The following is a 13,667-nucleotide window of genomic DNA, read 5'->3' as shown; positions in this document are numbered from 1 at the left end:
AGATTTCTATCCTTAATAATCAAATTACATTGACATTTGACAGATGGAAGCAAAACATTTAATTTAGGGAGCCTGTCAGATAAGATGTATGCAAGGTCAGGGAGTGATGATGGACTATTGGAGAGAGTAAAAAGCCAGCAGGGATCTATATCTGTTGGGGAACAAAAAACCACAGTGACTCTACCACTAGCATTTGCTGTAAGGGCATTTACTTTGCAAATATGCCCAAAATGGAGCATCTAATTTGCTGAATTGTTTGCATTTACCATATTTAACAGCATAGTTGAAATTGTTACTGGACTTCCATCTGTTAAGTTGAGGGATAGGAGTGAAAATTCAAACATTTCAATGGGAATTTTCCTTTTAACTACCTCATAAATACTTACTGAATTAAAGTGTTGGTTTTTTTGTTTTTTGTTTTTTGTTTTTTTGCAACTACTATATGTACTGGATACATATCTTTGGAATCACACTGAGTTCCTATCCTTCTTACTAAGTGCTTTAAGAGTTATTTATGTTGGATTTGTTAAATCATTTGGCTGAGGATCCATCCTACAGAAATCTCTGTTGCATCATTGTAACTTTTCCCATGTAATAAATGGTCTTACTCAGTGTTTAATCTTAGCCTTCAAAACAAAGTGCATCAATGTGAAGCCTGGTAGTAGAGGCATAGGGTAATATAAGCGCCCCTCACTGAAATATTCTAAATAAGATGAGCAAGGTTCAGATCAGTTAGTTCATGATAACTTATTTAAATGAGTAACTCTAATGTGTTCTGGTCACCACAAGAGAAATTATCACCAAAATCAGTGATAAAATAAACAAAGACAGTAAAACAATTTAATATGAGTAGGAAATAAATGAAACAAAAGGAAATAAATGAAAAGTGAGTTAAATTTCCATATTCTAGGGGCACCTGTGTGGCTCAGTCGGTTGAGCATCTGACTTCAGCTCAGGTCATGATCTCACTGCTCATGAGTTTGAGCCCCATGTCAGGCTCTGTGTTGACAGCTCAGAGCCTGGAGCCTGCTTCCGATTCTTTGTCTCCCTTTCTCTCTGCCTGCCCCCCGCTCACACTCTGTCTCTCTCTCTTTCAAAAATAAATAAATGTTAAAAAAATTTTTTTACAAAATTTCTATATTCTAAGCTCCTGGATATTTTACTGTTTTTTTCCCCCTTCATTGCATAGAAAGAGAGCATACTAGCAATAAAGAAAGAGATTTAACAGATGTTCTACAGCAAAAAGCTTCAGCAGTTTATTTCTCATAATCCTATTAAGATGATGAACTGATTGTTCATTGGTTAAAATCTTAGTGATGTTGTAAGTTTGAAAACAAATATCATAGCCTTAGCTTTCAGCTTCATAAGACTTGTGGTTTTCATTTTCTCTTGCCTTTGGCTTTGATTATTCTATATTATATATTTGAATATATTATGTATTCAATATTTCCCCATATATTATCATTTTGTACTAGGTGGCTCTTTGCACAAAATATTCTGGAATATTTCAAGAGTTTATGAATATAAGAAGTGGATGCCATCTTCAAAACCTAGTGAACCAACAGATATTTAGGTAGCACTGACTTTGCTATGTCAAACCCATGATGTAGTGATAGGGTGTTCTGTGTAGAGATGATGCACTAAGTGCCATAGGAACTCGAATCAGTCAACATTGTATAAAGTTAATATTAACTCAGCATTTACATGTGGCCAGCTTTATGCTAAGTGCTCTTCATGAATTGTCTTATTTATCCTCATAGCAGTCCTCTGAAGTAGGTACAGCACTATTCTCCCTCTTTTACAAGTGATGCCATTGGCACAAATGAGTTAGGTCATTTGTTAAAAGTCACGTAGTCAAGTAAACAATGGACACAGGGTTTTAAAAAGTTAATATAATGCCCTTCATGTGATTTTTCCACTCAGCAGCATAGATAACATTCCCATGTGCTTTTATGGATCTACCTAAATTCTTCTAATGATTGTAGAGTATATCCTAGTATAGGTGTATCATAGTGTATTGGTCATCCCATTCCCATTTGGTAGATATACAGGTTATCTGGTTTCCCACTGTTCAAGATAGTACTGTGGCAAACATCACTGGTTATGAAGCCTTCAACACGTGTTTTGTATGAAAGGTTCTTTTATTTATTCTTTTTTTAATTTTAATTTTATTTTTTAAAATTTACATCTAAATTAGCATATAGTGCAACAATGATTTCAGAAGTAGATTCCTTAGTGCCCCTTACCCATTTAGCCCATCCCCCCTCCCATACCCCCCCCCCGTAACCCTGTTTGTTCTACATATTTATGAATCTCTTATGTTTTTTTCCCCTCCCTGTTTTTTTTTTAATTTTTTAAATGTTTTTATTTATTTTTGAGACAGAGAGAGACAGAGCATGAGCAGGGGAGGGGCAGAGAGAGAGAGGGAGACCCAGAATCTGAAGCAGGCTCCAGGCTCTGAGCTGTCAGCACAGAGCCCGACGCGGGGCTTGAACTCATAGAGTGTGAGATCATGACCTGAGCTGAAGTCAGACACTTAACCGACTGAGCCACCAAGGCGCCCCCCGCCCCGCTGTTTTTATATTATTTTTGTTTGCCTTTCCTTATATTCATCTGTTTGTCTCTTAAAGTCCTCATATGAGTGAAGTCATATGATATTTGTCTTTCTCTGACAGACTAAATTCATTTAGTGTAATACCCTCCAGTTCCATCCACGTAGTTGCAAATGGCAAGATTTCATTCTTTTTGATTGCCAAATAATACTCCATCATGTGTGTATATATATACATATATGTATACATATGTGTACATATATACATATATGTGTATATATACCACATCTTCTTTATCCATTCATCCATCGATGGACATTTGGGCTCTTTCCATACTTTGGCTATTGTTGATAGTGCTGCTATAAACGTTGGGGTGCATGTGTCCCTTCGAAGCAGCAGGCCTGTATCCCTTGGATAAATACCTAGTAGTGCAATTGCTGGGTCGTAGGGTAGTTCTATTTTTAGCTTTTTGAGGAACCTCCATACTGTTTTCCAGAGTGGATGCACCAGCTTGCATTCCCAAGATTCTTTTATTTTTTTTAGGTTTATTTATTTATTTTGAAAGAGAGAGAGAGAGCCAGGGAGGGGCAGAGAGAAATGGAGAGACAGAATCCCAAGCAGGTTCTGTACTGTCAGCGCAGAGCCTAGTGCAGGGCTCAAACTCACAAACTGCGAGATCACGACCTGAGCACAAATCAAGAGTAGGATACTTAACTGACTGAGCCACCCAGGCACTCTGAAAGATTCGTAATACTAGAATTACTGCTCAAAGAGTTTGTGTCTTATAAATCTTTCTAGGTTAAATTATGTTTCATTAAATTTCTTTTCAAAAAAAAGAGGTACCAATCTGTACTCCCAATTTCTCCCATTCATCCACCTTCCTTGCCAACAATTCTTTTTAGTTTTTAAAATTTTACCAATCTGAAAGGTGAAAAAATAGTATATAATTAAAAATTATTTTCGTCACTACTAATAAGATTGAGCACATTTTTATAAGCTTTAACTCTGATTTTTTAAAATGTAGATCAATTATGGGGCGCCTGGGTGGCTCAGTCGGTTGGCGTCCGACTTTGGCTCAGGTCATGATCTCACAGTCGGTGAGTTCAAGCTCCGCATCGAGCTCTGTGCTGACAGTTCAGAGCCTGGAGCCTGCTTCAGATTCTGTGTCTCCCTCTCTCTCTGCTCCTCTCCTCTCATGCTCTGTCTCTCTCTGTCTCAAAAATAAATAAAAACATTAAATGTGGATCAGTTATGTATTTTGCCCATTTTTTCTTTTTTGATGTTGTTGAATTATAGGAGTTTATATATGGAAATTAACCCATTATATTTTCACCCATCTCATTTGTCTTGTTTGTTTATTTATTTATTTATTTATTGGTAGTAAAGTATAATTGACAAATAACATTCTGTTAGTTTCAGGTGTACAACATAATGATTTGATGTTTGTATACATTGCAAAGTGATCACCAAACTCAGTCTAGTTAGTATCAATCACCATACATAGTTACAAAAAATTGTTTCTTATAATGAGAACTTTTAAGATAAACTCCTTTACTTTTGAACTTTATTTATGGTGTCTTCTTTAAAAAAAATTTTTTTTTTTTATTTTGGGGGGGGGAGAGAATCCCAAGCAGGCTCCATGCTTGGCATGGAGCCCAACTTGGGGCTTGATCCCGCTACCCTGAGATCATGACCTGAGCCGAAATCAAGAGTCAGATGCTCAACTGACTGAGCCACCCAGACTCCCCATTAATTATGGAGTCCTTTGCCACGTAGTTTTATACTTATATGTTGTCTTTGCTATCACTCCCTCTGGTTTCTCTATTTGGGTCCAGAGTGATCTTTTGTGAAACACAGATTTGATCATTTCCTTTCCATGGTTAAAGAAACTCTCAGCTGTTTCCCATTGAGAGGCAGTAAAATACAGTGTTCGAGGACATAGACTATAGACATTTTGCTTGGTTTGAAACCTGGTTCTGCTACTTCCTAGTTGTTGGGCCCTGGGCAGGTCAGGTACCTGTTCTGTGCCTAGACAGAATGGGGAGGAGCTGCAAGTGGGAATGGAGTTTTTTTCATGGTAACAGAGATATTCTGAAACTGGATATAGTGGTAGTTACACAACTCTGTAAACTTATTAAAGCTGTGGAATTATACACTTAAAGTGGGAAATTTTGGTATGTGAATTATATCCCAATAAAGTTGTTTTGTTAATATATTTGTTTACAGTTTATTTTGAGAGAGACAGAGACAGCGTGAGTGGGGGGGGCAGAGAGAGAGGGAGAGAGAGAGAGAATCCCAAGCAGCCTCCGCATTGTCAGCACAGAGCCTGACGTGGGGCTTGAACTCATGAGACCATGAGATCATGACCTGAGCTGATACCGAGAGTCAGACGTTTAACCGAGTGAGCCACCCTGGTGCCCCCAATAAAAGTGTGTTTTTAAAAAAAGAATAAATAAGGGGCACCTGGGTGGCTCAGTCAGTTGAGCGACCGACTTTAGCTCAGGTCATGATCTCACAGTTTGTGAGTTCGAGCCCCGCGTTGGGCTCTGTGCTGACAGCTCAGTGCCTGGAGCCTGCTTCTGATTCTGTGTCTCCCTCTCTCTCTGCCCTTCCCCCCTCATGCTCTATCTCTCTCTGTCTCAGAAATAAATAAACATTAAAAAAAATTTAAAAAGAATAAATTGGTTCGGGGCTTATTTTGGAGGGGTTCCCTTTGTAATTGTAGACTAAGGTAGTTGATAAGTTTTGGTTCTGCATAATATTCTCGATAAATGGAATGGAAAGCTAGATAAAGTAATATATCCTTGATCTTATTCATTGGGTAAGATAGAACATTGAAAGCTACCGTTTTTCCTTCAGGAATTCATTAGGAATTAGAGTTTTTGTGGGTAGGAGTCAAGGTGCTAAGTATTACAATCTGAGTTTAAAGAGTACTAATTCATATACGTGTTAATTTGTTGCAATTTTTAGATATCAAGATCTCAATAGTGCTATCTCTACACATACACACGTATGCACACACACTCACACCCACACATACATTCTTCAAAATTAGGTGTCAGTTTTTTCTATAATCCCATCTCTTCTGCCAAGGTGTTTTTGTTTCATGTGCACTCTCAACGGACTGGGGTGCCAGGTCTCAGGAATGAGTAAACACACTGGGGCTTCAAGCTGTTTATGTGTTCTTTTTTATCTTTCAGCACTTTCATTTGGACCCTTGGATGCCCACTGAACAGATGCTTGAGACCTGCAAGTAATTTTCAGACCATAGCGGAACCATAAGGCCTGTCCATTGCGTGGGGAGAAGACAGCCCATGTTCTGTGGAAATGAACGGGGAGCAGCAGCTTGATGCAGGTACTGGCTTTGCTGAACAGAAATCATTTTTCATAGTGTACAGTGCACAGTTGTATTACTTACCTGTACTGTATTGTCTGACTTGTCTTTCTACCACTGAACAGGAAGCCCTTTGAAGGCGTGAGTCATCTTTCTCTGTACCTAGCAGAGAACCTGGCACTAGGGGGTACTCATAATGTTTGCTGGAAAAGCAAATGACTTTTGTGAACAAACATCTTTAAATTTTTTTTTTAATTTTGATAGTAACTTTTGAAATATTTTGCAATAACTGTAGATCCATGGGAAGTTATAAAGATGGTACTGACAGGTCCTGTGTTTACCTGGTGTTTACCATTAGTTACATCTCCTATAAGTATATTACAACATAAAAGCCAGGAAACTGACAAGGTAGAAAGTGTGTATAGTTCTCTGTCATTTTATTGCATGCAGATTCCTGTAACTACCACCTCAGTCAAGATACAGAACTGTTCCATCACCACAAAGAGCTCTTCCTTGCTACCCCTTCATAGTTACGTCTCCCCCTTACTTTCCCCCAACCTCCTCTAACCCCAGGGAGCTGTTAATCTGTTCTCCATCTCTCTGTCATTACAAAAATTTTATATAAATAGAATCACATAGTATGTGACTTTTTTTTTTAATGTTTATTTTTTAGAGAGAGAGAGAGAGAGAGTGTGTGTGTGTGTGTGTGTGTACACATATGTGTACAAGTGTGCGCATGGGTGCAGGGGAAGGGTAGGGAGGGGAACAGAGTATCTGAAGCAGGCTCTGTGCTGTCAGCAGAGAGTCTGATTCGGGGCTTGAACTCATGAACCGTGAGATCATGACCTGAGCCGAAGTCAGACACTTAACCAACTGAGTCACCCAGGTGCCCCAGGTGTGTGACTTTTTGAGGTTAGCTTTTTTCGCTCAAGATAATGCTCTTGAGAGCTATCCAAATTCTTGTGTGTATCAGAAGTTTGTTCCCTTTCATTGCTCAGTCGTATTCCATGTATTACAGTTTGGTTAACTATTCATCTGTTGTAGTACATGTTGGTTGCATCCAGTTTTTGGCCATTACAAATAAAGCTGCTGTGAGCAATCATATACATAAGATTTTATTTTTCTGGAATAAATGCCCAGGACCACAATTGCTGGGTCATATGTTTAATAAAGAAATGGCCAAACTACTTTCCAGAGTAGCTGTACGTTTTTATCAGCAATGGATGAGAGATCTAGTTTCTGCACATCCCCTCTGCCACTGGGTATTGTCGCTGTTTTTTAAGTCATTTCTGATAAGGTGTGTAATGACACCTTATCCTGGTCTTAATTTGCCTTTCCCTAATGGCTAGTGATGTTGAACATGTGCTTGTTTGTCATCCTTATATCCTCTTTAGTAAAAGTGTCTTCATGTCTTTGGCTCATTTATTATGTTGTTTGCTTTTTAAATTAATAATGACATTCTTTTTTCACTGTTGAGGTTTTTAAAAAACTTTATTGAGGTTTTTTAAGTTTTCTTAATTTTGGAGAGAGAGAGACAGTGTGAGCAGGGGAGAGGGGCAGAGGGAGAGAGAGAGAATCTTAAACAGGCTCCACATTCAGTGCAAGAGCCTGCCACGAAGCTTGATCCCATGACCCTGGGTTCATGACCTAAGCCAAAATCAAGAGTAGGATGCTCAACTGAACCACCCAGGCACATCTGTTTTTGTTTTTTGAGATGTGATTCACATATCATGAATTCATATACCTGTTTAGAGTACACAATTCAACGATTTTTATTATATTCACAAAGTTGTGTGACCATTACTGCTAATTCCAGAATATTTCATCTCCCCCCAAAGAGAAACTGTTAGCAGTCATTTCTTGCTCCATCCAGTCTTTGGCAACCATTAACTTAATTTCTGTTTCTATGGATTTACCTATTCCTGTTTTCTTTTTGTTTGTTTGTTTATTTATTTATTTTGAGAGAGAGAGAGTGAGTGTGAGCAGGAGAGGGGCAGAGAAAGAGGCAGAGAGAGAGAGAGAGAGAGAGAGAGAGACAGAGAGAGAGAATGAATCCCAAGCAGGCTCCACACTGTCAGTGCAGAGCCTGACACAGGGCTCAAACTTATGAATGGTGAGTTTATGACCTCAGCTGAAATCAAGAGTTGGACACTCAACTGGCTGAGCCACCCAGGTACCCTGACCTATTCCTGTTTTCTTTTGATTAATGTTTACATGGTATATCTTTCCATCCTTTCACTTTCTACCTATGTCATTATATTCAAAATTTCCTATAAAACATATAGTCATTTAAAAGAGTTTTAGTCTTATGTTGATGTATTTAGACCATTTACATTTAATGTAATTATTAGGACTCAAGTCTGCTGTTTTTGTTCATTGGTTTTTGGTTTTTGGTTTTTTATTTTCTTTTTTTTTCCTCTCTCTTCCTGCCTTCTTGTGGGTTACTTGAACTTTTTTAGAATTCCATTTTGATTTGTATGTAGTGTTTTTTAATGTATCTGTTTCTGTGGCTTTTTAGTGGCTGTTCTAGGTGGAACACTATATATACATAACTTCTCATACTTTGCTAGTGTCATCATTTAATTAATTTGAGCAAAGTTTGGAAACTTTACCCGCTTTTATATCTCTTTACCTTTATAATTGTCTTAAATATTTCTTCCACATACTTGAGAACCACATCAGGCACTGTTAAAATTTTTGCCTCAACTGTCAAACATAATTTGAAGTCAGGAAGAGAAGGAAACTGTTTTATATTTTCAATATTTTTACTCTTGAAATTGTCCCTTATTCCTTCCTGATTTTCTAAGATTCCTTCTTCTGTCATTCCATTTCTGTTTATAGAATTTTCTTAAGCCATTTTGTGTGTGTGTGGGGGGGGGGGGATTGTGGGGGATTTTGTGTGTGTGGGGGACTGATCTGGTGAAAAATATTTTACCTTACTATGACAAGTGTCTTTACTTCCCTGTTCATTACTGAAGGATATTTTTGCTGGAAATAGAATTTTGGGTAGAAGATACTTTTTTTTTTCATCTCTTGAAAAGTAGTATGTATTCTGGCATTCATGCATTCCATGATTTCTGGTGAGAAATCTGTCATTGGAATCCCCTCTCCCCCATTCATCTTAAGAGAGGTATTATTTCCCTTGCTGCTTTCAAGATTTTTTTGTCTTTTAGCTTTCAGAAGTTTGACTTTTGCTGTATCTTTGCACATATTTCCTTGGATTTATCTTGTTTGGGGTTTTCTTAGTTTCTTGAATCTATAGACTTATTGGACATTTTTTTCTTGGCCAAAATTGGAAAAATTTCAGCCATTATTTCTTCAAATACTTTTTCAACCCTGTCTTCCTTCTCTTTTTCTAGTACTCTGCTGGCCCTAGTGTTAGATTTTTTTGTTGCTATTCCACAACTCCTTGAAACTCTTCATTTTTTCAGTGTTTCCTTTCTGTTGTTTAGATTGAGTATTTTCTTTTGCTCTGTTTTTAATTTTAGTCGTTCTTTCCTGTATCCTCCTTATTCTGCTAAGGAGCTTACCATGGAGTTTACTTACGGTTATTGTATTTTCAATTCCAAAGTTTCTGTTTTGAGCTAAGGAGGGATGAGGAATGGGAATAGTCCCAGGTTAAAAAGCCACAACCCTGCTCTTCTAACCAGGTCCAGTACCTTGTCTGGAATAGTACTTTTCAGTTTGTTGTGTGCCTTCAGTTAATTTCATAACTTTGAAATGGTTGCTTTTCATTGTTTAGTCAGTGATCTTGATATTTTTCTGGGAGGGTAGGTTCACTGAGGTACTCACTGTGCCATTTAGGAAGTTGATTTATCTTGTTTTAAATGTTATTGTTAATTCATGCATTTAAAGCGCACACACACACATATTTGATGAGTTTGATTCTATTGCTGTCATTCATTTGATGATCAAACTGCCACATTCTAGAGCAATGAGAGTTCTTTCAGATTATTTCCTGTGTTTTTTGGTGTGATATCAATGTATCTGTGATAATTCTAGTCCTTGCTTTCTGGTGTAGTAAGATTCCCAGGTACTTCTTGCACATTTTCTACCCCAGACTTACAACCTACCATTTCTCTGGGGAATGATTTTTTCTTTAGGGCAGTGGATACGATATTTGGAGATCACAGTCTGAGTACTGGGGTGCTCATTGATACTAGGTTGTCATTTCTTACAAGCCTTATCCATAGACATAGGTAGAAACTACACATCTTTAGAAAAGGTGGCTTCATTTTATATTTATAATTTTACTTATTTATTTTTTAATGTTTATTTTTTGAGAGTCAACATGAGTGGGGGAGTGGTAGAGACAGAGGGAGAGAGAAAGAATCCTAAGTAGGCTCTGCACCATCAGCACAGAGCCAGATGTGGGGCTCTGACTCTGGAACTGCAAGATCATGACCTAAGCTGAAATCAAGAGTCCAACGCTTGACTGACTGAGCCACCCAGGCGCCCCCGTATTTATAATTTTAATTTAAAATGTGGATGAGCACTGGGTGTTGTATGGAAACCAATTTGTCAATAAACTTCATATATAAAAAAAAAATAAAATAAATAAAATCAGCTGAAAATAAATAAATAAATAAATAAAATTTCAGTAATTTAAAACTACTTCTTTGATTTTATGCTTGCCTCTCTTTTCTTTTGGAAATGTGTTGTTTCATAATGATGTTCATATCATCACTTATTTTTACTCTACCATATTTTTTATTGTTTTTTTTTTTTAATGTTTAATATTTGTTATTGAAAGAGAGAGAGACAGAGCGCGAGCAGGGGAGGGTTAGAGAGAGAGGGAGACACAGAATCTGAAGTGGGCTCCAGGCTCCGAGCTGACAGCACAGAACCTAATGTGGGACTTGAACTCCTGAATGGTGAGATCATGACCTGAGCTGAAGTTGGATGCTTAACCGACTGAGCCATCCAGGCCCCCCTTATATTGTTTTTTAAAAAATATTTATTTATTTTGAGAGAGAGCATGTGTGTGCAGGGGGAGGGGCAGAGGGAGAGGGAGAGGGAGAGGGGGGGAGAGAGAGAGAATCACAAGCAGGCTCTAGGGAGCCCAACATGGGGCTTGAACTCATGAACCATGAGATTGTGACCTGAGCTGAAATCAAGAGTCTGACGCTTAACTGACTGAGCCACCAGGCATCCCTACCCTATAATATTTCTATAATTTTTTCAACAGTACCAATATTCCAAGTGTTCGTAAGATAACAGTGTGAGGTTTAAAGTTTCTTTATGGTTTTTGCCTTTAAATATATTCCCCCGGGGTTTGCAGTCAAATATTGTATTTTAATATGGCATAAAGTAATCCTGTTGGTTTTGCCACCAACAGTTAAGCATATTTGTTTCAGTTCATTTTCATTTGGAATTTTTTTCCTTTTTTTTTTTTTTTTAAATGTTTGCTTGTTTTGAGAGAGAAAGAGAATGTGTGTGAGTGGGGAAGGTTGCAGAGAGGGTGAGAGAATCCCAAGGAGGCTTCGTGCTGTGAGCACAGAACCTAGTGGAGCTCAGTGCCAGGATCCACGAAATCATGACCTGAGTGAAAACCCAGAGTCCAAAGCCTAACTGACTGAACCACCCAGGTGCCCCTGGAATTTTTTTCTTTTGATTTAAATATGTTTCTAAATTGTAAAAATGTCTACATAGTTACATATAATGGCATTCTGATACTTTTTATTCTTTTTATTCATCCTTTTTATTCTTCATGTACATAACTGGTTTTATTACTTTATTACTCATTTAAAAATTATAAACAAGAATGTGTATACATACATGTATATTGATATTCATATCTCTTCTATACTAGAGATTATCCCACATCAGTATGTAGTAATCTTTCTCCTTCCTTTTTCCAGCTATATAGATGTATCTTCCATATTTAATTCAGCCAGTTCCCTGCTGGTGGACACTTGGGTTGATCCCAGTCTTGGTATTACAAATAGGGCTGCAATGAATAGTTTTGCACATACGTCTTTTTGTATTTTTGCCAGCATATCTATCTTTGGGATAGATTCCTAGAAGTGGAATTGTTGGCTCAAAAGGCAAATACATATGTATTTTGCTAGATATTGCCAAGTTCTCTTTCACTAGGGTTGTGTCATTATGGTTTACCTGCTTAACTACAGCCTCACTATAGAGAGGAGTATGTTGTCAAACTTTGGAATTTTTTTCCAATCTGATACCTCAGTGTAGTTTTAATTTGCTTATCTTTTAAATTGAGTAAATTTACACATCTTTCCATATGTTTAAGGACTATTTGCATTTCTTTTATGTATTTTGCTCATTTTTCTTTTTTTTAAAGAAAAATTATTTATTTTGAGATAAATAAAATAATTATTTATTTTGAGAGAGAGTGTGTGCATGCACACAAGCAGGGGAGGGGCAGAGAGAGATAATCCCAGCCAATCCCGATGGGTGCTCAATCCCACAACTGCGAGATCGTGACCTGAGCTGATATCAAGAGTCGGTTGCTTAGCCAACTGAGCCACCCAGGCTCCCCTATTTTGCTCATTTTTTGATCAGATTATTAGTTTGTTTCTTCTTGGCTTGTCAGTAGTTTTTAATTATTAGAGGTTTTAGTTCTTTAATTCATTATTTTTAGTATTTTTTCATTATTTTTTTAATGTTTATTTAATGTTTATCTTGGGAGAGAGAACGTGAGCTGGGCAAGGGAGAGAGAGAATCGTAAGTGGGCCCTGAGCGCTCAGTGCAGAGCCCAGCACTAGACTCAAACCCACAAACTGTGAGATCACAACCTGACCTGAAATCAGGAATCAGACACCCAGCCGTCTGAGACATCCGGTTGCCCCTTTTGTTGTTTATTTTTTCTTTGTAAATTAGCATGCTGTTTGAGGGAGTAGTTTCCTGGCTGAGGACCATGAATCATCAGCCTTGTTATGTTTTAATAATGGAAATTGAGTTTCTACTGACCCATACTTTCCAGGATGCTGCCCATGTAGTCTTTGTTGGCTTGTTAAATTTCTGGTGAAAATTTTCAAACATGGAAAACAATATAACAAACACACATTGATAAAAATGAGTGGAAAACAATATAACAAACACCTGTGGTACCTACTGTGAAGAATTAATGTTAACGTTGTCCAGTATTTGTTTCCATTTTTTAAATTGTTATAAAATGTCCTTAACACAAAGTTTACTTATGAACCATTTTTAGGTATACAGTTCAGTGGCATGAAGTCCATTCACACTGTTGTGCATCACCGCAGTGATCTCCAGCACTTTTTTTTAAGTTTATTTATTTATTTTGAGAGAAAGAGAGAGTGTGTGTGCATGTGAGCAGGGGAGCAGCTGAGAGTGGGAGAGAGAATCCCAAGCAGGCTCTGCACTGTCAGCGTGGAGCCCAGTGCGGGGCTCAAACCCACAAACCGTGAGATCATGACCTGAGCCGAAATCCAGAGTTGGACACTTAACTAACTCACCCAGGCAACCCAATCCAGCACTTTTTCATCTTCTCAGACTGCAACTCTGTACCTATTACATGATGATAACTTCCCATTTCCCTTTCCCCCCAGTCCTTGGGAATTACATTCTCGTCTGTGTCTCTGTGGATTTGAGTACTCTAGCTATTGGCATGTAAGTGGAATCATACAGTATCTGTCCTTTTGCAAGTGGCTTACTTCATTCAGCGTCACGTCCTCCGGTTCATTCATGTTGTCATATGTGCCATATTTTTAAGGCTGAATAATACTCCAGTGTATGTATGTATACACCTCATTTTGTTTATCTGTTCATCCGTTTATGGACACTTGAGTTGC

At 37.8% G+C, this 13,667-nt stretch overlaps 1 protein-coding gene across 1 annotated transcript in view; it reads left to right on the top strand.

Annotated features, from left to right (window-relative positions):
* SFMBT1 (Scm like with four mbt domains 1) overlaps nt 1-13,667 on the top strand; it is a 126,438-nt gene that overhangs the window by 59,428 nt on the left and 53,343 nt on the right. Inside the window, exon 3 of the mRNA XM_047096769.1 lies at nt 5,753-5,907. Coding sequence (XP_046952725.1) covers nt 5,880-5,907 — 28 coding nt within the window. The 5' untranslated portion in view covers nt 5,753-5,879. The remainder of the gene's footprint in view (nt 1-5,752; nt 5,908-13,667) is intronic.

This window comes from Lynx rufus, unplaced genomic scaffold (genome assembly GCF_022079265.1).
Source record: "Lynx rufus isolate CCGP_SWC_20201006 ecotype Redwood Valley unplaced genomic scaffold, mLynRuf1.p SCAF_4, whole genome shotgun sequence".
Lineage (NCBI taxonomy): Eukaryota > Metazoa > Chordata > Mammalia > Carnivora > Felidae > Lynx > Lynx rufus.
Note: the sequence above shows the minus strand (reverse complement) of the source record. Positions and strands in the feature narration are given on the sequence as shown.